At 37.3% G+C, this 26999-nt stretch overlaps 1 protein-coding gene across 1 annotated transcript; it reads left to right on the forward strand.

Moving 5' to 3' along the window:
• The first annotated feature begins 1391 nt into the window (after positions 1 to 1391).
• FTSH12 (FTSH protease 12) lies at positions 1392 to 26812 on the forward strand. Its single transcript, XM_028220263.2, has 19 exons — positions 1392 to 2057; positions 2267 to 2451; positions 4191 to 4417; positions 5108 to 5385; positions 5715 to 5792; positions 6077 to 6319; positions 6430 to 6570; positions 6670 to 6837; positions 7308 to 7420; positions 16168 to 16384; positions 21570 to 21641; positions 21932 to 22051; positions 22142 to 22258; positions 22654 to 22830; positions 23272 to 23391; positions 23496 to 23570; positions 24028 to 24135; positions 25324 to 25404; positions 26249 to 26812. Exons 1-19 carry the CDS (start codon positions 1599 to 1601, stop codon positions 26324 to 26326), a joined length of 3057 nt encoding a protein of 1018 aa, XP_028076064.2. The 5' UTR covers positions 1392 to 1598; the 3' UTR covers positions 26327 to 26812.
• Positions 26813 to 26999: the final 187 nt, after the last annotated feature.

Genomic DNA, 26999 nt, shown 5'->3' on the forward strand with positions numbered 1-26999 from the left:
TATCCTATTTAAGTCACATTATCTTATTTAAGTCACATTATCTTATTTAAGTCATATCACCTCTCTACCAGATCACTTCAAACTCAACCTATATCCAACCCATATTTCATTAAAAATAAAAAAGTACACTTATTTAGATCATCCTAAATCACCCATAATTGTACTAAAATAAAAAATGCACCAGAATCTCCAATCTTTCACCAATTTTTCATCAAATTTGAATTTAAAATTGAGCTAAAAGCCTCATTTGTTATGAACTATTCTAATTTTTTTTTTTATCAAATTTTCATCAAAATATTTTTTAAAAATTCTCATCTTGGCCTAAATTTATCTTTTCATAAATTTGATGAAAAAAATAATCTCCAATATTTTTAAAATTTTTATCAAATTCAAATTTGAGGAAGGATTTGATGAGTTCTCGATTTGGTGGGGAAAAAAAGAAGACGTTTATTGATTCGACGAACATTTGATAAAAGGATTGGAAATGATTTTTGAATTAAAATATGAAAAATTAGAGATGTTCTAAATTAAATTAAATTGATGGTTTAGAAAGAGAAAAAAAAGTAATACTTCAGAAATAAAATATGTAATTAACCATTTACCAAATAATAATAAAAAATTCATCATATGATATAATCAAAAATTTCATAAATTATAACTAAAATATTGTCATAAATAAAGAAAAAAATTGATGATAAGAAGAGAATGGCAAAACTAATCAGCGTGGTTGGTTTCAATTTTTTATAAATTGAGAATTTTGTTTTCTATATTTTTTATTTTTAGTGAATATTTTAAAAATTTTAAGTATATTTTTTTACTTTTTATATGCACCTTATTTAGATGTATTTAAAAACTATTTTTTTTTGTAAAAAAATATTTTAAAAAATAATAAATACACAAGAATACAAAAAATTTATTAAATTCTCTGTCTCTCCTTTTTTAAATATATATTTTGTATTTAGTGAATTTTCTAAAGATGTTTTTTACAAATACTATAATTTTTAAGTATATTTTATGTTAAGTGTATCTAAAAATTTTAAAAATTGTTTAGAATATTAAAAAAATTCAATAAAAAAATATAAAAAAATAAGAAATTTTAATTTCCTGAAAAGTGAATATTGAAATCTCAAAACAAATAAGTTGAATGGTACGGTGTGGATAGTATATTATGTGGATGTTTGGAAAGTTTTATTTTAATTTTTAGTTGTTTTAGTATTTTAAAATTTTTGTGTTTGAAAAGATAGTTAATTTTTTTATAGTTATATTTGATTTTTATGAGAGAAAATATAAAATAATTATGAATTTAATATGACATTTTATCTTATTAATTATTTTAATATTTTTTGTAAATTTTAGTCCAAAAAATAGCAAAAAAAACCAGTTGCCAAAGCGGGCGTATATTAATTTGGATTTGGATTGGGGTAAAGGATAAAGAATAAAACCCTCCTTAACCCCCCTCCGTCACAAAAACCAATGCCGGGGGGCTGCTCATACAGCTGCAGTAGCACCAGCAGATTTCATGCTACTTCTCTTCCAAAATCTCAATCTATCTATCTATAATTCTGGGAACAAATTGAAAAATTAAAAAATCAAAAGCAATGGACGCTAGAGTAGTAATTCAATGCAGTCCAAACCCAAACCCACACCCATTTTTCTTCTCTTCTTCAAGAAGAATACTGCTGCTCAACCAAATCCGTCAAAATCTTCTTTTCTCCAGACCTTTCTCACCACTGCCTTCAAACTACAGACCAAAGCTTTCTCGCCAAAAACAGCTCTTTCCCCGAGCTTTTGCCTCCTCAAATCCAAATGGGCCAGGAGGTTTCTCGTGGCTGAGCTTGTCCCAGTCAATTCGCCGCGCTTCCGAGCGTTTCTTGTCGAAATTTGGCGATTCGGTGAAGAAAGAAACTGGGTTTGATTTGGAAGATGTTAATGTCAGGGTCTCTGGGATCGTGGATCAGATTCAGGAAATGGCAAAGAATGGTGACACTCAGTTTAACCGGTTCAGGTCTGAGTTGGTTCCTGAGTTCATCCATTGGAATAAGTGGGACCGGTGGAAGGTAGTTTCTCCTAATTATTCAATTATGATTTGGTCTTATAGCCTTCTACATTGCTATTTGTGCATTGATTGATAATCTCATAATAGTATTAAGAAACTCAAAATTAGACTTTGTTTTAAACAAAATGGGATTTAAACTTAGGTTCAAACATAATGGGATTATGGGATGGGTCCATTTTCATGACAACATAGTTGTTTTGTTCTTCTCAGGATGTCAAGAATTGGGATCCTAAAAGAATTGGTGCTTTGGTGCTCTATATTTTTGTTGTGTTATTTTCTTGCCAAAGAGTGTATATGGCATTTCGAGCTCCATCCATAGCCCGTCAAAGAAAAGAATTGACTGATGCATATATGGAGGCATTGATTCCTGACCCAACTCCCACTAATGTTAGGAAGTAAGTGCATTTTGTATCTCACTCATGTCTTGTGTGCAGTGTATCTAATTTAGCTTTTAATCTTGTGCTTGTGTGTATTGCAAAACCAAAAATTATTTACCATGTATCTTCATAATTTAGAAACCCAAATCAGTTTTCTAAATATTGTGACATTGGTATATTACTTTTTTTATTTTTATTTTTTGGTGAGCATGACAGTGGTATAATATGTTGGCGCTGATCAAGCAAAATGATGGCACAAAGATATAAATTTATGACATCTGAAATTAGGTGCCTACTATTTTTTTTGTTTTTGTTTTCGTTTTGATAAATAAATTAGGTGCCTACTATTTATCATTGACCACTATTTAATTGAAGGGAATTTGAAGATTAGTATTTTTTTAATCTCATCTGTTGTTCTAAGTCTCTCTATGTGTGTTTTGGATAAATAAATTGGGTGCCTACTATTTATCACTGACCACTATTTAATTGAAGGGAATTTGAAGATTAGTATTTTTTTAATCTCATCTGTTGTTCTAAGTCTCTCTATGTGTGTTTTGGATAAATAGTTGCTCTGAGGTTTCTATTGTAAAGCTTTCACTAATTGGTGTTTGGCGGTTGTTAATCATTTGTTTGGTTGCTTTGTAAATTTGCTGGAGCTTTTAGATTTCTTCCACCTCCAACACCTTTCAGCTTCCCATCCTCCCTTTCAAACTTTAAATCCTTATAATGTTTGTTACCATCCTGCAATAAGCTCAGTTCATACTTATCTTTGTGGTAAATCTGGAACATCAGCTTTTTCTGATATTATACAGGCTATGATGAAACCTGTATATCTGTAATGTGAGTCAAACCTGAAACTAGCTTAAGCTTTTAGATGATTGATTGAGCTATGATCAAGCACAAGCTAGATATCATGGTTGGATCAACTCCACACACTTCTACATCCAATCCTCACCTACAGCTTTAGATACAAATTACGTGATGAGCCGTTGAAAGGTTGATTATATACCAATTCATTGGCATCTCTGCATAGTATGCATACCTTGGTATTTGGTTTGCTGTGTGTACCAAATGCTCAACTTTATTGGATTATCTATGGTTTATCATCAATCATTATGGCCTAAAATGCCATAAAAATAATCAGAGATGCTAATGTAGCCTTATTGAAAATGTTGTGCTAATAGTTTTTACAGCTATAATCATGGGTGCTCATTGCCAAGTGCAAATTGCAGTGGCGATCATCAAGAGATAATATTCGTCCTTCTCTGGATACATAGTCTAATACTAGCTTATCTGACTGTTAGCCAGGATTGTGATCAATGGCACTTTATCAGATCCAGTTAGTTGGGCAGAAAGGCACTCTCAAGTTTCTACTATGTAAACCAGAATGCTATTATGGTTTTTTATGAGGTGTTGAAACAGGATTAGTAGAAGAGAAAGAACAGTAAAATAATGAAGAACAGCAAATGCTGATTGTACTACTCTCCTAACCTTGAAATTCATCTCTTGTATCATTGTTATTGTGTGAAAAGTTAATTCCAGAGGGTTATGACAATAAATGGTTGGAACACAATAGACAAAATTTAGGACAGAAGCATCTCTTGCTAGAATGGCACTGGATTCATGTAGTAGACATCGAGTTCTAGTGTGAGTTGTGCAATATGAAGAATTAGGTTTGAGCTTTGAGCATTGCTAATTGGGTGCTTGAAATGGACTGTAAATAGATCAATGTTTACGATTTTCTTTCTTTTTTATAGGTTTAAAAAAGGTATGTGGAGGAAAACAACCCCCAAAGGTCTAAAACTGAAGAAGTTCATTGAAGGCCCTCATGGAACACTTATTCATGATAGTTCTTATGCTGGGGAAGATGCATGGGATGATGATCCTGAGTCCCCTCAGGACAATTTGAGAGGAATCATAGAAAAAGATGTAAAATTGGACACAGAAGAAAAAAAGGTGCTAAGCAAAGACTTGAGAATTTCAGGTTAGTTGGTATGTGTGTGGTTGGTTGCTTTGTTTAAAGCTGCTATATGAAGGTTCTTTTTTTTTTCCTTTGCATGTGTGCAATGGAGTGTTTGCATTCATTGTGTGTGCGAGGTTATGTATATATATATTTTTTTTCCTAAATTTTTATGCAAGTTGGTTTTCTTCTGTGTTCAGAGATACTACACAATCATGTCTTCGTTTTCTGTGCTGCTTCTTTTTCTTTTTTTAATTTTCTTATCAAATCAAGCATATGGCAATTATTATGGGGAAAGAAAAAATGTACAAATATTTTAGGGAAAAATGCACAAATATTCCTTTTGTTTCTCTTTGAGCTTACGAACAAGTTTACCATCCTACTACATGATATTTTTTTTTTGTAAATCTGGGAAAGAGGGAATTCCTGGCAGTCAGTATTGCTTGCTAAGTGAAAGAGTGAAGAAAAATGTATCAGTATGCATGCATAGATGTATATGTGTATCCCTATGTATTTCTGACATCAAATGTGCTGCTTTTAAATATTCTGTTTTGTGATAGTACCATAGGTTGACTTATTCTTGGTTTTTGATGGGTTGCCTTTGACAGATTAGTTATTGTTCATCACTCTTAGCTGTTATGTAAATACTATGCCAACTTTAATGGTCTGTTCTGTTTGTTTCTTAGAACCTTCCTTATCATTTTGCTTTGGCAGTTGAAAATCAAGAAAGTAGGGGAACATGGCGTGAGAGGCTTCAAACATGGAAGGAAATTCTTAGAAAAGAGATATTAGCTGAGCAATTAGATTCATTAAATGCTAAGTACGTTGTTGAATTTGACATGAAAGAGGTGGAAAACAGTCTTCGCAAAGATGTGGTGGAAAAGGTCACAAACACTCAAGGAACCCGGGCATTGTGGATTTCTAAAAGATGGTGGCGCTACCGTCCAAAACTTCCTTACACATACTTTCTTCAAAAACTCGATTCCTCTGAGGTGAAGATTTTATTTTTCTTTGTCGTTTTCTTGTGCGACTTTTCTCCATAATCAGTATTATTAGTTATTTATAGACACTCTAATTTTTGTTCCTTTTATGACCGAACTTGGTGTTCATGTGAGTTACATGAATGCATATCTTGCACGCTTACTTATGCAATCTTTAAGAAGAAGGTGCATTGGTTGTAAAATAGATTTATTTCCCTGTAAATTTAAAGGCCTCATGACACTCTTTATAGTGGAGTCATTATATAAAGTAATGTTGATACAATCCTCAATTATATGAAGAATTCCAGAGGCAGTTTCTAATTACATGCATTTATGGGCAGGTTGCTGCTGTAGTCTTTACAGAGGACCTAAAACGATTGTATGTAACGATGAAAGAAGGCTTCCCATTAGAATATGTCGTAAGTCTGATATTTTAAATTTTTTTCCACTCTCTGATACCTTATATATTGGAGGTCGTGACCTTGCACGATGACAACTGCTATCCGCCCCCGGCGTTGTGGCATGGGTTCGAGTCATGGAAACCAACTTCTCCAGAAAAAAGTGGGGGAAGGCTGCCTACCTATTAGGGGAAGCCTTGTGCACAAGCTACAACCTATCTTTGATATCTTGATTTTGTTTGTGCCATAACTGAAGTGGAAGTCTCCTTGCCTTAAAACTGCTTGATGTGAACTTTATTTTGTAGGTTGATATTCCACTTGATCCTTATTTGTTTGAGACTATCTCAAATTCTGGAGTTGAAGTTGATCTTCTTCAGAAGCGGCAGATACATTACTTTCTAAAAGTTGTAATTGCACTACTACCTGGGATACTGATTTTGTGGTTAATAAGGGAATCTCTGATGCTTCTGCATATTACCTCCAAGCGATTTCTATATAAAAAGTATAATCAACTATTTGATATGGCTTACGCAGAAAACTTTATCATGGTAATTTTTTTATACTCAATTTTCTTCTTCTTCTTCTTCTTCTTCTTCTTCTTTTTTTTTTTTTTCTCTCTTTGTTATTCTTTGTCTCACCATGTTCACTATCCATTCAGCCAGTTGAAGAAGTTGATGAAACAAAATCCATGTACAAAGAAGTGGTATTAGGTGGTGATGTCTGGGATCTTTTGGATGAGATAATGATTTATATGGGAAATCCTATGCAATATTATGAAAGAGGCGTAAAGTTTGTTCGGGTAAGTTGTTTTAAAATTTGGAAGAGTGAAGTAGTTTGAGCCGTGTTTATTACAGTCCAATTTGCAATTTAAACTGTTTTATGTTTATGTGCATGACAGGGTGTTCTTCTGTCTGGACCTCCGGGAACAGGTAAAACACTTTTTGCACGGACGCTGGCAAAGGAAAGTGGGATGCCTTTCGTTTTTGCTTCTGGTGCAGAGTTTACAGATAGCGAAAAAAGTGGTGCTGCACGAATTAATGAAATGTTTTCTATTGCTAGGAGGAATGTAAGGACCTTTCCTGTCTTTTGATATACTAGTGAAGCATCTTTTACTAATTGTTTGGTTGTATGTATGGGCTATTTCTTGTTAAAGAAAGCTAGTTCTTATGCTAATTTGTAGACCTGAAAAATGATGTGATACCTTAATCAGTTTCTTATGCAAAATATGAGAACTTGTATAGTATTTTCCCTACTTGAAATACTTTTGAATGTTCAGTTGGAAGAATCCTTTTGTTAGTTAAATTTTGAATTAACATTTAAAATAATTGAATGTCTGAATGAATACACATGGACTGTTTGAATAATTCAAACCATTATCTTTTCTCCAATGTTTTTTTTTGTTCTTAGAATTCCATAATGATTTATGAACGGACAAGGCAAGCACTTGAAGTATAACTTCGAAAAAGAAATTGAACCTTTAACATTAAAATATTAAAATTAGGGACTAAATGCAATAATGCACATATTTTCATGCAGGCCCCTTGTTTTGTATTTGTGGACGAAATTGACGCTATTGCTGGTAGACATGCACGAAAGGATCCACGAAGAAGAGCAACATTTGAGGCTCTGGTAGCACAGCTTGATGGAGAGTTAGTATCTTTCTTATCCTATTTTTGCACTGCTTGTGTTGCTTTACATTATGGCTCTAATATCACAAAAACTTGAGTTTAGGTTGTTATATCTTAAGGCACTTCCCACTCTACTGGTTGATTACTAGAAAATTGTGGCTAAATGTATAGATAACTACTCGCTCAAAAAAAAATAAAATATATATATAGATAGATAGATAGATAACTACATGCATGACACTTTTCTTCTCCCCTCCTTCCCTAGTTTTCCTCTCTCTCTCTCTCTCTCTCGATAAGCAGTAGATTTCATTGAAGAGACCAACAAGGGGCACTCCTGTTTTGTATGCAATATATACAGATGTGACTGCCTAACTATCTACTGGAATAAATAAATCAACCAATCACTCTACGGAAGAATATCAAGAAGGGGAAGACGTCTCACATAGTCAAAATACTTATTTCAGCTTACAAACTGGGAGGATCCACCATATCAAAATACATGTAATTCCTCTCCATCTGAGAAGCACAAGCATTTCTAAGATGGTGACATGTTCATGTTCGTGTTGTGTCCGTGTTGAACACGTGTCAGGCACCGACGCTCATTAGACACTTCTCAACTTGTGTTGGACACATGTTCAAATGTTTCATATTACTTTTTTTTTTTTGTTCTAAAAAAAAAAAAAAAAAAAAAATTGTTAGACATGGACATGCTTCAGACAGTTGGGATTTGTTAGAATGTGTTAGGATATTTCCTATTTTTATTCTCATTCAGTTTTTTTGTTCTAAAAAAAAAAAATGAAAAAAAATTGTTAGACATGGACATGCTTCAGACAGTTGGGATTGTTAGAATGTGTTAGGATATTTCCTATTTTTATTCTCATTCAGTCTCTTTATTTGCTGTAATGGGCCTTTATTTAGGCCTTAACTTATGTTTATGATTTAATATAAAAGGGTATGATAAACCACTCATACCCTAACTTTTTCTCTTCTAAAATTAACATGGTATCATAGCAGAACTAGAAGAAGAAGAAGAAGAAAAAAAAGAAAAGAAACTAGCCGTACCACCACAGCATCAACACAGCACCACCACCTCAGCCCGAAAGCCCTAGGCGAAGCCACAGCACCACCACCTCAGCCCGCAAGCCCCAAGCGAAGGTACCTAGGGTTCCGACAGCCCCAGTTGAAGGCACCTAGGGTTCCGACAGCCCTAGAGATGGCAATTCGAACTCGGCCCGACGGGGACCCGACCCCCCGACCCCGATTTAAGCGGTTTTTCTCCGAAAAATATCCCCAACGGGGCGGGGATGGTATTCAAAAATTAATACCCGACCAGTTTCGGGCCGGGGGCGGGGATAAGTGTCCCAGCTCCGTACTCGGCCCGGCCCGGCCCCGGCCCCTCCCCGGCCCCGTCCCCGGTTTATCCCCGAACTGAAATTACTATTTTAGCCCTCTGTATATATATACATCAAACCTCATTGACACTCTCAATTTCACTTCTCTCACTCTCTCACTTCTCCCTCCCTCTCTTCCTCCCTCACTAATTCAGATCCCTCCTTCATCCCTCTCCCTCTTCCTCTCCCTCCCCCTCCCTCACTCGCGCAGATTTCTCCCTCTCCCTCACTCACTCACGCAGATTTCTCCATCTCCTTCACTCATTTACTCACTTACGCAGACTCAGAACAGTTGCCACCGCCACCGATCTGAACAGATCTGAAGAAATGAAGAACCCTCTGTCCGTAAAGCACTCCGTTGCCGCCGATCCAAACAGTTCATGAACCATGAAGCCTCGGTTGCCCTCTTTCTCTCTCTCTCTCTCTCTTTCTCTCTCTCTTTCTCTCTCTCTCTCTTTCTATATATATATCTGTTGTTGAAGAACAAATTTTTTTTTTTTAAGGTATATATATTTGCTGTTGTTGTTGATGATTGTTGTGTGTTGAAGAACAGATCATGAATTTTACAGAATTTTTTTACAGATTTTTTTTTTTGTGTGTTGATGATTGTTGTGTGTTGAACCCTCCATTCTACAGAATTTTTTTTTTTTGGTTGTGTGTTGAACAGATCTGCCGGGGATGTTTTGGAGTCGGGGAAACCCGATCCCCGTTAGGGGACGGGGGCGGGGGAGGTGAGGGGTTCCCCGTCGGGGATCGGGGGCGGGGACGGGGATTTTTCTACCTTCGGGGATCGGGGACGGGGAGTGTCATCTCCGGCCCCGCCCCGGCCCGTTGCCATTCCTAGACAGCCCCAGTCGGAGTCACAGCTCCAATCGAAGGCACAGACGCAACCCCTAGGGCTTCACCAGCACCCTAGGGCTCGTTGGCTGGCTTGGAGCCCTGTGGTCTGTTTTCGTCGACATCTCTCTCTCGGTCTCTGCATGTAACTCTTTCGTCTTCATCTCTCTCTGTGTCTTCGTAATATGTAAGTCTCTCTCAGTCTGTATTCTCCTCTTCTTAATCTCTCTTTGACGGTCTTCTAAAAAAAAAAGCAAAAAACAAAAAACAAAAAAAAAAACAAAAAAAAAGGAAAAAAAAATAATGTTCTCTTAAATTTATTTTAAATTCATTATTATATTCTCCCATCTTTCGGGTTTGTGATTTACTCTGGGTGTGTTTGTGAGGGTTCCGTTGTGACGTCTTTATGGCCGAATTGACTAGTGAGTCTACTACTTCGCAGCCTGCTACACAGGGCGCGAGTCCTGTTTTGACTACTTCGATGACCGATTCTCTCCACCCTGGCCAGAAAAATCACAACTTCTCTCTTTAATGGTCAGAACTATCTAGCGTGGTCACAGAGTTTGACTATATTTTTGAAGAGCAAAGGGAAGATGGGATATGTTGATGGGCGTGTTCAGGCTCCCAGTATCACCAATACAGGTTATGATCAGTGGGAGATTACCAATTCTCTTATCATGGGTTGGTTGATACACTCTATGTTTCCAGAGATCGGTGAGGGATACTTGTCTATGGACACAGCACAGGATATTTGGGAGGCTGTGGCCACTACGTATTCCTGCAAAGGTAATTTCTCACAGACTTTTGAGTTGCGATGCTTTATTGACCGGTCCGTTCAGGGTGAGATGACTATTCTCCAGTATTTTACTTTCCTGAGCAATGGGTGGAAGCGACTTGATCATTTTCAGGACTACAAGCCTGTCTGTCCCACAGATTCTGCTAGTTACTGGAAATTTGTTAAACAAGTGCGGGTCTTCAAGTTTTTGAAAGGTTTGAATGTGGAGTTTGATCCTGTTCGGAGTCGTGTGCTTAGTATGAATGCTCTTCCTTCTCTCCAAGAAGCGTTTGCTTATGTGCAAAATAAGGAGAGTCGTCGTTTTGCTATGCTTCCGACTGCCTCTTTTAATTGATCTGTCCTAGTTTCTGCCCCCTCTCGAGATGGGGATCGTGGTTCTCATCCTCCTTCTGAGAAGGATACTCTCTTCTGTGATTTTTGGCGTTGCCCTCGCCACACCCCTAAGACTTGTTGGAAGTTGCATGGGCAACCATCTGGAGGTCGTGGAGACCGTTCTGGTTCTCGAGGGAGTCGCTCCGGACAGTCTCAAGGCCGTGGGCCCAATGCCCGAGCCTATTATTCTGATGCAGTTGAGCCACAGTCCACAGCTCCAGTTGATTCATCTGTTGATATCTCGGGATTTTCTACTTTTGAGTTAGTGGTTGCACTTCGCCACTTGCTAGACCGTCGGGCCTCTAGTTCATCTTCAGGTAATATCGCTCAGTCAGGTAACTTAGGTTCTTCTACAAGTGCTTTCCTCTCTCATCAAACGTTACCTTAGATTATCGTTTCTGGTGCTTCCGACCACATGTCTGGTTCTTTTGATTTGTTCTCCGCATATACCCCTTCTTCAGGGTAGGATAAAGTTCGAATTACTGATGGTACCATCTCTTCTGTGTCTGAGAAAGGTTTAATTCATGCCACTGCTTCTCTTCCTTTATCTTTTGTCCTACATGTTCCCAATTTTAGTGTTAATCTTTTGTCTTTGAGTCGTATTACTCGGGACTTAAATTGTAGTGTGACCTTTTTCCCAAATCATTGTCTGTTTCAGGACCTTATCACGAGGAAGATGATTGGCAATGGTAGACATGAGAATGGTCTCTATATCTTGGATCAAGCAGACAAGCTGGCTCACTCATCCATTCAGTTTTCATCTACCACGGAAGACATCTGGCTGTGGTACCGCCGTCTTGGGCATCCATCTTTTTTGTTGCTTAAGCATCTTTTTCTCTCAGTTTTTTTGAAAAATAATGTTTCTGAGCTTCAATGTGAGTCGTGTCAACTTGGCAAACAACACAGAGTTGCTTTTGCTCCTTCTATTAATAAAAATTTAGTTCATTTTTCTTTGATTCATTCTGATGTATGGGGTCCCTCTCGTTTTGTGTCTTTAAAGGGTCAAAAATGGTTTGTCACCTTTATTGATGATTGTTCTAGGACCACCTGGGTGTATCTTATGAAAGACAAATGTGAGGTGTTTTCTGTGTTTCAAAATTTTCATAAAATGCTTTGCACTCAATTTGGGGCAGTTGTCAAAATTCTGCATTCTAATAATGGGAGGAAATACATTGATTCTGGACTTGCCAGCTATTTTGCCACTCATGGTATTATTCATCAAACTTCTTGTACCAATGCCCCTCAACAGAATGGTGTTGCCGAGCGTAAAAACCGGCATCTTTTTGATATTGCGCGTTGTTTATCCTTTGAAATGCGTGTTCCTCTATCCTATTAGGGGGAAGCAGTTCTTACTGCTACCTTCCTCATCAATCGGCTTCCTACCCAGGTTCTTCATAAACAAATTCCTCTTCAGGTTTTATTCAGCTTCCAAGCTTCTACTACCTTCTCCATTCCTTCCAAAACCTTTGGGTGTGTGTGCTTTATTCATAACCATTCTCTTACCCGTAGTAAGTTGGATCCTCGGTCTCTTCGGTGTGTCTTCCTGGGTTACTCCGCCACTCAAAAGGGCTACAAGTGTTATCATCCCCCCTCTCGCAAATGGTTTGTCTCTATGGATGTGTCTTTTTTTGAATCTCAGTCCTACTTTCTCTCCTCCTCGGTGTCCCCGTCATCTCTTCAGGGGGAGCCTTGGTGTGAAGAGACTCCTGTATCACTACCATCACCATCAGTTATTGCGACTCCTGATACTATTATTACTAATGACCCAACTATTGAGAATGCTGACTTTCCATCTACAGTGAAAGACGACAAAGTATATGTTAGGGACAAGGGTAGACAGAAAGTTACTTGGGTACAAGAGACCAATTCGGATTCTCCACTGCTATCTTCTTCTTCTGATGAGTGTCCAGAATCCTCTCCTTCTGGTGAACCTCCAGGCAACTCAATTCTTTCTGATCTAGATGTTCCCATTGCTAAAAGGAAGGGAGTTAGGTCGTGTACTCAACATCCTATTTCTCATTTTGTCTCCTACACTAATCTGTCTTCTTCCTATAAAGTTTTTCTGTCTAAAGTTTTTTCTGTGAGTCTTCCTTCCAATTTTCAAGATGCTCTTTCTACTCCTGAGTGGAAGCATGCCATGATGGAGGAGATGAGAGCGCTTGCTAAAAATGGCACTTGGGAATTGACTGTGTTACCTAAGGGCAAATGACCTGTTGGATGTAAGTGGGTGTATATTGTAAAGCACAAAGCCGATGGTTCAATTGAACGTTACAAGGCTAGATTGGTGGCCAAGGGTTTTATTCAGACTTATGGAGTAGACTACCAAGAGACATTTACACCGATTGTTAAGATGAATTTTGTCAGAGTCCTTCTCTCCCTTGCCTCTAATCTTGACTGGCCTCTCCACCAATTTGATGTGAAAAATGCTTTCCTCCACGGAGATCTGGCAGAAGAAGTGTACATGGACATTTCCCTACGCTTTGAGGATGTTAAAACCATAGGAAAGGTGTGCCGGTTACGCAAGTTACTTTATGGCCTTAAGCAGTTTCCTAGGTCTTGGTTTGAGAGGTTTACTCAGGCCATGCTGAGATATGGTTTCAAACTGAGTCAAGCTGATCATACTTTGTTTGTGAAACACTCCTCACATGGTAAAACGACAGCCCTCATTGTTTATGTGGATGATATTGTACTCACAGGGGATGATTTTGAGGAGGTTCCTCGGTTAAAGGAGTATTTGGCTAATGAGTTTAAAATCAAAGACTTAGGCAACTTGAAGTATTTTCTAGGCATTGAGGTTGCTCGGTCCAAAAATGGTATCTTTATATGTCAACGAAAGTATGTGCTTGATTTGCTAAAAGAAACGGGAATGCTTGGAAGTAAAGCATGTGATACACCACTAGAGCCCGGACTAAAGCTTAGTGAGGATCAAGGAGGCAAGCCTGTAGACAGGGGGAGATACCAAAGATTAGTGGGTAAGCTTATTTACTTATCCCATTCGCGGCCTGATATTGCTATTGCAGTGAGTATGGTTAGTCAGTTTATGCATGCTCCACACGCAACTCACTTAGAGGCGGTTATGCAGATTTTAAGATACTTGAAATCTTCTCCGGGAAAGGGTCTTTATTTCTTAAAGCATGGTTATCTCAGTGTGGAGGCATATACAGATGCAGATTGGGTTGGCTTAGTAACTGATAGAAGATTCACCTCTGGCTATTGTACCTTCGTTGGAGGAAATCTAGTTACTTGAAGAAGTAAGAAACAAAATGTTGTTGCGCGATCTAGTGCAGTGGCCAAATTTAGAGCTATGACTCAAGGTGTGTGTGAGCTTTTATGGATTAGATTATTATTGTGGGATTTGGGAATTCATCAGACCGATTCTATGAGGCTATACTGTGACAATAAGGCCGCCATTAATATAGCCCACAATCCGGTTCAGCATGATCGGACCAAGCATGTGGAGATTGATCGGCATTTTATCAAGGAAAAGCTTATTAGTGACATTATATGTACGCCTTTCGTGCGGTCTGGGGATCAATTGGCTGATGTTCTTACCAAAGGATTAGGGATTAAACCATTCTGTGACATTCTCGACAAGCTGGGTATGAGAGATATCTTCGCACCAGCTTGAGGGGGAGTGTTAGAATGTGTTAGGATATTTCCTATTTTTATTCTCATTCAGTCTCTTTATTTACTGTAATGGGCCTTTATTTAGGCCTTAACTTATGTTTATGATTTAATATAAAAGGGTATGATAAACCACTCATACCCTAACTTTTTCTCTTCTAAAATTAACAGGGATATACATGTCCATCGCTTAAACACACATAAAACACATTATAGGTTTGAACAAAATAAGTAACATAGAGAATACAATGTAAGTTTGTTCCGGAATGGCATGTTATGTCCAAGGGGGCAGAGGAAAGTACGGATCATTAATTATTGTGTTGCCCCATTGCTTTATCTTTATGGTGGAACATATTTTATTTAGCGGAGACTGGTTTGGTTATTCCACCATATTGTGAACATTTATTGTGCGTTGATTTTAGAGGTTTTGGTTCAAATATCAAGGCTCGGGCTCTTTGGAGTTGTGTGGTGTGCGTGATTCTTTGGGTTTTGTGGTTAGAAAGGAATGCTTGGATTTTCGAAAAAAAAAAGTTGAAGTCTTTGAAAGCATAAATGATTAACACTCACATCTGTCCTTTGAACATATAACAACCATTCCATTAATATTCACCCTCCACCTAAAGTTATCAAATGTCAAGATAGCATCCCATATGACAGTCCCAAGTAAAAATGGCTACCTTTAATGGTCCCTTAGCACCAAAAAGTTCTTCAACGAAAGAAAGAATTCTCACTCCCATGGATTCGTTGTGCTACAATTCTCTGTGTGCCTCCCATCCATGGAAGCACTCGACCTCACACCATCATCCACCTTGCCCCAGACCTTGACATTGCACTGCAACTCCAAAAAGGCTTCCACTGACTCCACCTCCCATTCTCAAAAGACTATTATAATTCTGAAATGTGAATATAATTCACTATGCAGCGTCCTTTTCCATTACAAACTTGACTAGCCCAGGTTTACTCCATGCTCAAAGGCCGGAGCTCATACTATTAGTGGTGATAGCTTTGGATCTTATGGTTTTATCCCATCATTTTAGAGGATTTTGACTTGAATTGCAACTTTTCGATATAGCTCATATAGTGTGTTTCAAGGATTGAGTGATTCCTATAAATTTGGACATCTTGATATGATCAAAGTTATTTATTTAGTCAACCTTATATTTGAGAAGTGCCGAAAGCAAATGAATTAGATAATTGAAGTCATCTAATGCAACGACAACTTTGAATTGACTATCTTCTAATTTGGCATATCTAGTGGTGGATCTGACATTTGTAGACATGTTCCACAAGTCCAGTCATGATCTTTAAGGATTTATACATTTATAGGTGTCATTTAGTGGGACTGCAAAGTAATACCTGGACGAAAGGGAAAGAATCATATGTAGTTTCTAATGCCCCCTTTTTCTAGTGGTAAGGGTGCATGATACAAGCAGAGCCTTAGTTTTACAAGGATACAATGATTTATGTCTATTTATCTATCTTTTTCATGTTTTAGCTGTTGTCTGATTGTATGTTAGTTTAACTAGCTTCAATTACAACATTTTGGATCTATAAAAAGTTTTATCTTGTGCTAAGATTCCTTTTTCTGATTTTGAATCAAAGCTACTTGTTTTTTTGTGCCGCCTTCTTTAATGAACTCCTCTTTTTTTTTTTTTTTTAATTATTATTATTATTATTATAATTTTTTTGGTTATTCTTTTTTCTTTTTTAAAAATGGTTATTGATATATGAGTCTTTGTCAAATGTAGGAAAGAAAAAACTGGTGTTGATCGATTTTCACTGAGACAGGCTGTGATATTCCTCTGTGCTACTAATAGGCCGGATGAACTAGACCTAGAATTTGTTCGCCCTGGCCGTATTGATCGTCGTTTATACATTGGTCTACCTGACGCAAAGCAGCGGGTGCAAATGTTTGGTGTGCACAGTGCAGGAAAGCAGCTTGCTGAAGATGTTGAATTTGAACATGTTAGTGGTTTTTCCATTTTTGTTATGTCCGTTCGGAATGGTATGTGGTTTGCTTTTTCATCTTTATTATATCCATCTAGTTATATGTAAGTGTCACAACTTTTAAGTTATATTCTTAAATCTAATGACAAAATTCCATTTTCATTGAATGTTTAGTTATACTATTTGATTGGCCTTGTGCCTTGGCATTTGAGGCAAGTGGCCCTTTTGATCTGTGCCAAGTTATTATTGTACTAATTTTTATTATCTTTGTTAAAATTGATGTATTATTGATTTATTATTTTGATATATTACAATGATTCCTATATATAGAAGAGAGGATGTGGGAAGAGAATAGGTGAGTGTGTAGTAGGTATGGAGTAGGTGAGGAGTAGGTGGAGAGTAGGTGAAGTAGGTGAGTGTGTAGTAGGTGGTAGTGGTAGGTGTGTAGTAGGTGAATTTTAATAGCCCCCCGCAAACTCAAGGGGGATAGGAACTAACCAACTTGAGTTTGGAGAGAGTAACAAAACAAGAAAATACATAAAAATAAAAGAGGATAGGAGACACTGTATGGTCGTGTCAGACCATTGGTGAAGACACTGTATGGTGGTGTCATAACGTTGTAGAGGACACTGTATGGTGGTGTCATAACGTTGTAGAGGACACTGTATGGGGGTGTCATAACGTTGTAGAGGACACTGTATGGTGGTGTCATAACGGTGTAGAGGACGCTGGATGGCGGTGTCAGACCGATGTAGAAGACAGTTTATGGGGTCATGTCGGACCGTTGTAGCAGACAATGTTGTGACAGTTTACAGAGTCTTGCTGGACCCTTGTAGAAACTAACCGGAATCAATGTCGGGACAGTTTACAGAGTCTTGTCGGACCCATGAAGGAGCTAACCGGAATCAATGTCGGGACAGTTTACAGAGTCTTGTCGGACCCCTAAAAAGTCGCACCCTCAAAAGGTGTGCCCAATCTGTCAAAAAAGGCGTGCCATCAAAAGGCGTGCCATCAAAAGACGGGCCATCAAAAGGCGCGCCCATGTTGTCGTCGAGCGCCGAGCGGCGCATGATGCGCGTGTCTGCCTCTTCGTCAGGGTCTTTATAAACTGAGGCGGAGGCTGTGCTTGAGACAGAAGCGAAGACAAAAAAACTTTGTGAAAAAACTTCTGAAAAAACTCTTCATTTTCTGAGAGAGATATTCGTTTTCTGAGAGATTGTCTCTAAGAGCTGCAAATCTTGAAACACTCTGTAAACACTCTGTAACCAACCCTTCTCTGAAACACTCAGCAACCCATAACATGGCCTCGTCTTCCCGTTCAGCTACCCAGAATATGGCCTCTGCGTCCCGTGGTCTGCTCACTCTCTTTCCCGACCTCAACGAGTCAACAAGAGAGATAACTGGTGCGGTGGCCAGTGAACCTCAACCAAACGCCTCTAGTTTTGCTCCGTTGAACTTTCCGATGCGGTCGGTGGAGCAAAAAATGGCGGTGCAAACTGATATTGAGGCCAATCAGTATACTTTGAAGTCATGTGTGGAGACCATGACAGCGGTCACAAACCTGTCGCACTGGCTGCAGAGTAGGACAAATGAGGTGCAGCAATTAAACGCCCAACTGGCTCTGCTCCAACGCATGTATAAGGATGCGCGAGCAGAGATAAGTGTGCTAAAGGCGGAAAATAAGGAGCTGAAGCGGAAGGCCACCGTTATGTTCCGATTTGGAGGTCCGCCATATGCTGTAGTGGATGAGCAAGGTGGAGTGATCGTGCCTAGTGGAGTGGGAAACACGGAGGCAGCACCGTCAAGGGCCACCCAGGACGGAGGCAAGAAGAAAAGACTGGCGGAATAGGCGAAGAAGTGAGGTCGGTTGGTGGCCGGCTGCAGAAAAGAAAACAAAGCTGTTGTTTTTTTTTTTTTTTTTTTTTTTTTTTTGTGTGTGTGTGTGTAAAATTGTGATCGGGGTGGATCCCTGAGATGAATAAAATATGGTTTGGTGTGCAAAGCTATATGGTATGAATGAAATTGGAAAAAGATTAAAAATAATGTGAAAGAAAAATAATAAAAATATATTTAAAATCAAAAATGAAAGATGGGGGAAATAAGGAAAGTGGTTTGGAGAAAATAAATAAAAATAATGGAGTTGGAAATCAAACAGAGGAGAGATGATGATGTTTTTTTTTTTTTTTTTTTTTTTTTTTTGAGTATAATATAATAAAAAGAGATATATATATATATATATATAATAAAGAAAGTGGGGAACAAGAGTGTAATGAAAAGAAAAAGTATAGGTTGGAGAATCTGAACATCGTGGGTCACATGGGTGAGTAAAAGAAAAAAAAAAAAAATAAAGAAATGAAAAGAGGGGGACAAAAGTTGGTGTCTGGGTGTGATGATAAATAAATAAGAAAAGAAAAGAAAGAAAAGAAGAGAAGCATCCGAAGTGGGTTTGAAAAAGTAAAGTGATGCCCAAGTGGGTTTGAAAAAGTAAAGTGAGAGAGAGGAATTATGAATTATAAATTGCTGTTGCTAGTGGTAGGGCCCACCAGCACTATTCACTTCAAAATGGTGGAATGGTGATATTTTATGGGTAATGGTCAATGTGATTTGGAGTGGGGCTTGTAAATCTAGTGAGCTTGAGAGATTTCGGGTGTTGGCGGCAACAGAAAGCGGGGCTTCTTCGCAGGATGAGGACTCGAGACCTCCGACAAAAGGAGCTCAATCTTATCATCATCAGCCTCAGCTCCAATAGAGTTGAGGATATTGTTGAGATCATCGGCGGAAGGACAGGTGTTGCCTCCCAACACGGCCAGCAAATATGCAGCTACTACCTTCATCTCTTCTTAAATTCTTTCCAGAAAGGCTATGGATCTGCAGAATTGGGAGGAGACGCAGCTTCCGAACACAAACAAGGAGAAAACAGAGGCGCGATGGCAGATATGGTTGCTGCGGTGCTAGTGCCGGTGGCAGAGGAGGAGATATCAATGATTTGCCCATGGATGAAAGTCAGGCCCCAGGTGATAGAACGAAATCACTCTGGATCTTAGTTTGGGCTTCAAGGACCATGATGGCCACCCTGATTCGGATGTAAAAACAAACTGAAGTAAAGATAGCAAAGAATGTGTTGATCTTTGTTCAGGAGTAAAGGTATGTGTAGACAATTCTAACGGACTTAGGTTGAGGTCCGGCGGGCGGCCAAGGCGAGGTTGCCGCCCGCCGGTAAAGCGAGAAATACTAAGGTCTTAACCTTGCTCTGATACCATGTTAAAATTGATGTATTATTGATTTATTATTTTGATATATTACAATGATTCCTATATATAGAAGAGAGGATGTGGGAAGAGAATAGGTGAGTGTGTAGTAGGTATGGAGTAGGTGAGGAGTAGGTGGAGAGTAGGTGAAGTAGGTGAGTGTGTAGTAGGTGGTAGTGGTAGGTGTGTAGTAGGTGAATTTTAACAATCTTTCAGCCAAATATGGGGATTATGTGTGACTAAAATCTTGTTATTGCTGGTCCTTTGAGTTGTTGCATTTGTTCTTTATAGTGAGAATATTTTCAGAGCTAAGTTGAGATTTGAGAGTGCAAACAACACTTGGTATGAGGGCTTTGCATGAAATGTTATTTTATCTTCTTCTTTTTCTTTCCTTCTTTCTTTTGTTTTATTTATTTATTTATTTTTCAAGATAAAATCCAATTCAAGTTATGGCATGTAGAAAATCTATGGTTGTACTAGGCTATTCTATTTATTAGAGCCTGCCAAAGCAGCTGTACTGCTTTGGTAATTTCTCTTCAAAAATTTACTTCTAAACTGGAGAGGTGGCTAATGAGATAATAATCACTAGAATCTGTTGTCTTTCAATTATTACTAAATGAAAAATTCTCCAGTTTTGGATTGGCTAGTAACTCGCGTAGTCCTACAATCAGTGGCGAAGTCAGAAAATTAAATTAGAGGGGGCACTTATTAATTACAATATCGAAATTTTTTACAAAAATCTTTCACGCAAGTTTTTACGATTGATTTCGAGAAACATCAGAAAAATAATGTTATACAAAAAACATATGGATATAAGTCTTAAAATAAATTATATAATGATAATTTTTTTTTTATACAAAATTTGATTAAAAATTTAATATAATGGTAATACCACATCATCAATGATATGTGATATCACTAACTAATAGTACATAAACACATAGAGAGTGAACTTCACATGTCAAATATAACTATCAATCCAATAAATTTATTATCTTTGTAGTGAGATTACTTATACTTGCATGTCAATAATAATGACATCACCGTTATATTCAAAATTTTTCATAGATAATATGGTTTATATAGTAGTCTCTTCATTTTCAATTAAAACAATCATTATTGTTCTCATAATTTTTAAAATGTCATTAACATTTCACTCTAATAATATTTTTGTAATTTTTTTTATTTAAAATATTTTCTTTATGTTTGCAAAATTAAAAATAAAAAAATTCTCAAAATCCAGGGGGGCATGTGGCCCCCCTGGGCCTTACCTCCCTCCGCCACTGCCTACCATATGCTTGTGGAGATATGGAAACTAATATGTAATATTGGTTGCAGTTTGGCAGATAACTTTTTTTTGATAAGTAAAGTTTATTAAGAAAACATGATAGGGGGATGCTACCATTGTACAAAATCAGGCTTAGCAGATAATTTTGAATCCATCGTGAAGTCAGTCTTCGATGAAGGCAGGCTGTCAACAAAGACAGCCTCTCTTAATAAGTGGACAGTAGAAAACAACTCTCTCTTAAATTGTGGAGATTTATATATGATTGTTCCCATTACAGAAGTGGCCGCCGAAGTTATTCCCCTCAGTAATGCTTTCCACGCTGAACCTTGGATCTTTCAGAACTCAAAGTTGAGCTCCACAACTTAGTTTGATTAGAGGGTTTCTTGTGTAAATGTCCTTTGATTGTCATTTCTAGGTTCATTGGGCTGTTTGTTCTATTATCTATTAATGTATTATAGGTAATTGCAGTTGCATTGAGGTTTTGCATTTAACATGTAAGTTTCTGGAGTGCTTTTCAGATGGTTGTTAACAGCATTGGTGCTCATTTCTTTACATTTCACACTTACCATTGTGATTTCTAAATTCTATGTATATGTAAACTTTTCATCTATTTTCAGCACACTTTTGTTTGTTTTAAAATGTTTTTGTTTCCCACCTAATCTTGCAGCTTGTTTTCCGAACTGTTGGTTATTCTGGAGCAGATATAAGAAATCTTGTGAATGAAGCAGCAATAATGTCTGTAAGTTAATTCTTTATACACTTTTCCTGAAAAATATATTTTGTATTTTCAATTAAGTACACATTAAAATGGATGCCTTAATGAGCTTCTCATGCATGTGCACTCACTTTTTGGTGAGAATGGAATGTATTCAAAAAGATGTATTTAGTTTGATATACTAGAAACAAAATGAAACTGGCATATGCTCATATTTGTACAGTTGCAGGTCCATTGCTCTTGGTTCATTTATGATATTAGCAATGTATGCCAACGCAATGTAGAGGTGTTTTACAACTTTGTTCAATATGTAGGTGAGGAAAGGACATTCTAAGATCTACCAGCAAGATATCATTGATGTGTTAGACAAACAATTGCTTGAGGGTATGGGTGTACTTCTCACGGAGGAAGAGCAACAGAAATGTGAACAAAGCGTACGTTTATCTTTGTTAGCATTACTTATAAAAGTGCAGGTTTGCATATGATGTGAGTGTGATCATTGGGTGGGCGTGCTTATCTAACAGGTATCTTTTGAAAAGAAGAGACTACTGGCAGTACATGAAGCTGGCCATATATTGCTGGCACACTTGTTTCCTCGATTCGATTGGCATGCTTTTTCTCAACTCTTGCCAGGTGGCAAGGTACAATTTCTGGCTGGGTTGCATGGACTCTTCTAAATTTGTGAAGTACCTGTGTTGGACGCTTGGTACTTGAGTCTGTCGGGGTATGAGATATTTGTCCAGCATGCTTAGTTGGACTTGCATCCATCAAGTATGTCTATGTAGTTGATTTTATATAACTATGCATAACACTCTCAATTTATGCATAAAATGCTCTATGTTAGGTATTGAATATAGGTATTGAAGGAATATGAAAGCTAGTCATGCCCTCATGTCCTGAGACACGAGAATTAGATGAATCCCACACTTAAACACGTACCCGCACCCGAGTCCATGCAACATAGATTTCTGGTGATAGTTTTGGATATTAACTGAAATAGGACTTATTTAACACAGCTCCTTTCAAATTTGAGCAGGAAACTGCAATATCTGTATTTTACCCTAGAGAAGATATGGTTGACCAAGGTTATACAACCTTTGGCTATATGAAAATGCAAATGGTTGTAGCTCATGGTGGGCATTGTGCTGAACGGGTTGTCTTTGGTGATGACATAACTGATGGAGCAAGGGATGATCTAGAAAAAATTACAAAGGTAAGTACATCTTATCATATAATATATAAATAGGATTATTTTTGCTGATGTTTTCTGTGCTTTAATTTTGTACTCAAAAGGTCAATGGATGTTGAGAATTTCTAAATTGCTTCTATTTGTTAGCGTCCATCAAAGGAGCATGTGTTTTTAGACTTGCCCTTAGACATTTAGGATATTTTATTTATAGAAGTATCAAGTCAAATATTTTTCTTGTCCTCTGACTGAAATCTCTCTTGCTCTATTGCTCCCTTAACGCCATCAATTACCATTTTTGGCCATAGCTACACAATTAATATTCCTAATTTTCTCTCTTAAAAATTTCTCTCTCTCTCTCTCTCTCTCTCTGTATATATATATAACTTAATTGTTATGCTTTCTGTTGCAATGTTGGCAGTTTTGGGTATTGAACCCTCCAGCTACTCACTCAATTTGCCTCTCCAGATTGCTCGAGAAATGGTAATAAGCCCTAGAAATGTGAGGCTGGGGCTTACTGCATTGACAAAAAGAGTTGGACTGGTGGATCGACCAGATAATCCTGACGGCGAGCTGATAAAATACAAGGTATATTCTTCTTTCTACCTTGGTGACGTATCTTATTATTATATTTTGTCACTTAATATTGTTAATCAACTAATATTCCTTCATGTTCTTGATGATGATTTTAGTGGGACGACCCTCATGTGATTCCTGCCAATATGACAATGGAAGTTTCAGAGCTATTTACTCGAGAATTGACAAGGGTAACTCAAATTTCCCTTTAATACATAGTTTTACACTAATTGGTGGCGTACTCAGATATAAACAAGCTCTCTTACATTATGATCAACAACATGTAGTTATGGCTTTGTTTATACGTGTACTTTGCTTTCATGCTTTCAATACTTGTTTGTGTTCAGTCTGTACAAGGACATTAAATGTATCATTCAACTCAAAAACGAAAGTTTGGTTGGATGATTTTTACATTTTTCATTCAATAACACAACCAATTATATCCGTTCTATTGAAAATATTCCTCATCTTGTATATACCTATTATCTTTTGCTCTTATTACATCTTCGTTTAGTGTAAGCAAGCTATAAAAGTACCTACATGCATATAGAGGATGCATCCGTTTTTACAAGGCAGTATCTTTGCTTGTATGCTTTCTTTTATTCTTTGTTTTAAATAGAAAATAATGAGATTTGATTTTGGTGGCAGTACATTGAAGAGACACAAGAACTTGCAATAAAAGGTTTGATGGATAACAGGCACATACTGGATATGATTGCAAGGGAACTACTGGAAAAGTCAAGGATAACTGGATTGGTATGTGAATGATCATCTATTTTGCATTCCCTCTTATCTTGATGTAAATTTAGTTCAATTGCTTCAGATTTGTGTCACCATGTAGTTTTCCACAATTCATCAATTTCCTGTCAAGTTGAGTCATACTCATTGCATTCCATTTGTCAGACTTTTTGTCTCCTTAATCTGTCTTAAGTTGTTTCTTTTTTTTAATTTATTTTTTATTATATTTTTTTTCCTCTAGGAGCATGTGTGATTAATTGAAGATTTTATGATGTATTTTATGCATCTAGCTTAGTGATATCTATATATTAAAATGATGCGTACATATTGTTATTTACTAATTAATTGAATATCACTTGAAACGGTACCATGGCATTTGCCATCAATGCTAAGGGTTAAAGTGCACATTTGTTTCTGTGGCACAATCTCTTGAACTCACAATGCAGGGATTGAAGATTTTATGACGTATTGTATGCATCTAGCTCAGTGATATCTATATATTAAAATGATGTGTACTGGAATTTACTAATTAATTGAATATAACTTGAAACAGTACCATGGCATTCGCTGTCAATGCTACGGGTTAAAGTGCACCTTTGTTTCTGTGGCACAATCTCTTGAACTCACAGTGCAGGGATTTGGTCATCGTAGCAGATTCAACTCCCTCTAAAGCATGGTCTCGTGGGGGCAATATGTACACAACCACCCACATTTTGGAAAGGTTGATTATGTGACTTGAAACTGCGTCACTTGGACACTAAAAAACTGTAAAAAAATTATTTATGGAGAATATTTAAGGGACTTAATGGAAGGGCGGAATGAAATTATAAATACTTCTATCTTACATGTATGTTATGATGCAGAGTGAACAAGTAGAGAGAGAAGCTGAATATAGAGGAGAAATATGGGAGAATAGGAAATATTTGTCCCCAAAAATGTGTTATAAAACTAATTTGAAGCAGGTGGGGATTTTAGAATGAGAATATTGTACCCTCAATAGTCTTAAACTAGAGAGATATCCCCTCCCAATGTTGCCATTCTAATTGAAAGACTAACATTACTGCCTCTAATGCTATAGGTGTTAGACAATATGGCATTTATTGTGAGTAAATTGTTTGTTCATGATTCATCAAAAAATGGTGGTCATTATCTTTTGTTGTGTGCACATGAAACCTTTCTAATCATGTTTGTTGTTTCGTTTCATAGGAAATTGAAGAGAAAATAAAAGGATTTTCTCCAATTATGTTTGAAGATTTTGTTAAACCTTTCCAGATAAACTTGGAAGAGGTAATTTTCTTGTTCTTCTCATTTGTTTCAATTGTACTGATAATGTGATGAAATTTACCAATGATAAGGAAAGCTGAGTCCTTACCAAACCAAATCAAACCAAAGTCTTGTGTATCAATCGAGGTTGGCTACAAAAAGATGCAGGTCTATTAAATATTTTAAAATGTGAAACATAGAACTATTAATCGACTCTCATTTTTGAATGAGTAGTACTGCATCACCGACAAAGATATTCATGGTATCTTGCAGCTTCTATCATCCTGTCTAATAGTGGCACAAGATTATTCTATTTATCATAAACAAAAAAAAGGCAAGAAATTGTTTGGGATTAGCATGTATACTTCAATTTCTATACTTTATTTAAGGTTGTTATTCCTGCTATACCGTATTTTTATTTTTTTATTTTTTTATACATTGTAGGTTGTAGCCTCTGGGAGGGGGAGTCTTGCTTGTGGCAAAACTTGAACCCTTGACCTGTTAGTGAATTTTTTTGTTTTGGGGGGTACACTGGAGGCTGTAGCCTGGAGAGAGGGAGTTTTGCCTATGTCAAGATGTGAACTCTCGACTTAGAGAGGTCCAAGATATTATGCCAATTGAACTAGTCCCAATTGGTTTGCCATACCACATTTCCTAATCTTTAGACCAATGTTAGTTGCTGGTAGTTTCATAATTAGTGGCTTGCTGATATCTTGCAAATGGTTTTTGCCTAGACTTGATTTGCCACTTTCAATTAACACTACGAACCATAGTTTTCTTTTGAGAAGAGTTCTGTTTAGCTTAATTTTATCACCAAATCGCAGTTTTTAATTCAGAAGTGTAACCTTCTTTCTTGAATTTCTTTCAGGAGGGACAGTTGCCTCACAATGACCGTTTGCGTTATCAACCGTTGGACATATATCCTGCACCACTGCACAGAAGTTAAAGCACTAGTGTGTGTCTCCCCATTTGCTTTATCAACTGTTGGACGCGTATCCTGCACCATTGCACAGATGTTAAAGCACTAATGTGTGTGTGTGTTCTTCCATGTGAATCCACTGTTGGTGGCAATGGCATTGGCTATTTGTGATGGTTGCTTTGGTTGCTCGGTGAGGGAATGGTTGCTTTCATTGCTGGTTTGAGGGAATGCAATTGCTATCTGCTGACAAGCCAAACAACCAGAGTAACTCTGTTTACAACCAAATACAACTTATACTAGTTGAAGCCAATTAGCGAATGAACTCCAGGACCAGGGCAGCTAATGTAGACTGAGATTAGGCAATGTCTCTGTAAACATGCTGAAGCAGCAGCATATTGTGTTCATTATATTTACAACGATCAATCTTCTCATGCACAATTACTCTATGAATGTTAAGTAACAATATTGAATCTTAATCTTCTTGAAATGTTGATGATTCTTTTAACTTCTCAATTCAAGTGCTAGACCCATGTATGAACAAAATTTGTTCATTTTGAATTTCTGATATGTTCCATCTCCTTGCCCAAGTGACAGTTATGCAAATTTCCATCTACATTACTCATTTTAGGGCAGTGCAACTTAGCATGCAAAGTAAAAATTTGGTAATTCAAGCCCTAGAAAAAAAAGAAATACACCTTTC

Source organism: Camellia sinensis, chromosome 7 (assembly GCF_055761805.1).
Source record: "Camellia sinensis isolate YWXY chromosome 7, ASM5576180v1, whole genome shotgun sequence".
NCBI lineage: Eukaryota > Viridiplantae > Streptophyta > Magnoliopsida > Ericales > Theaceae > Camellia > Camellia sinensis.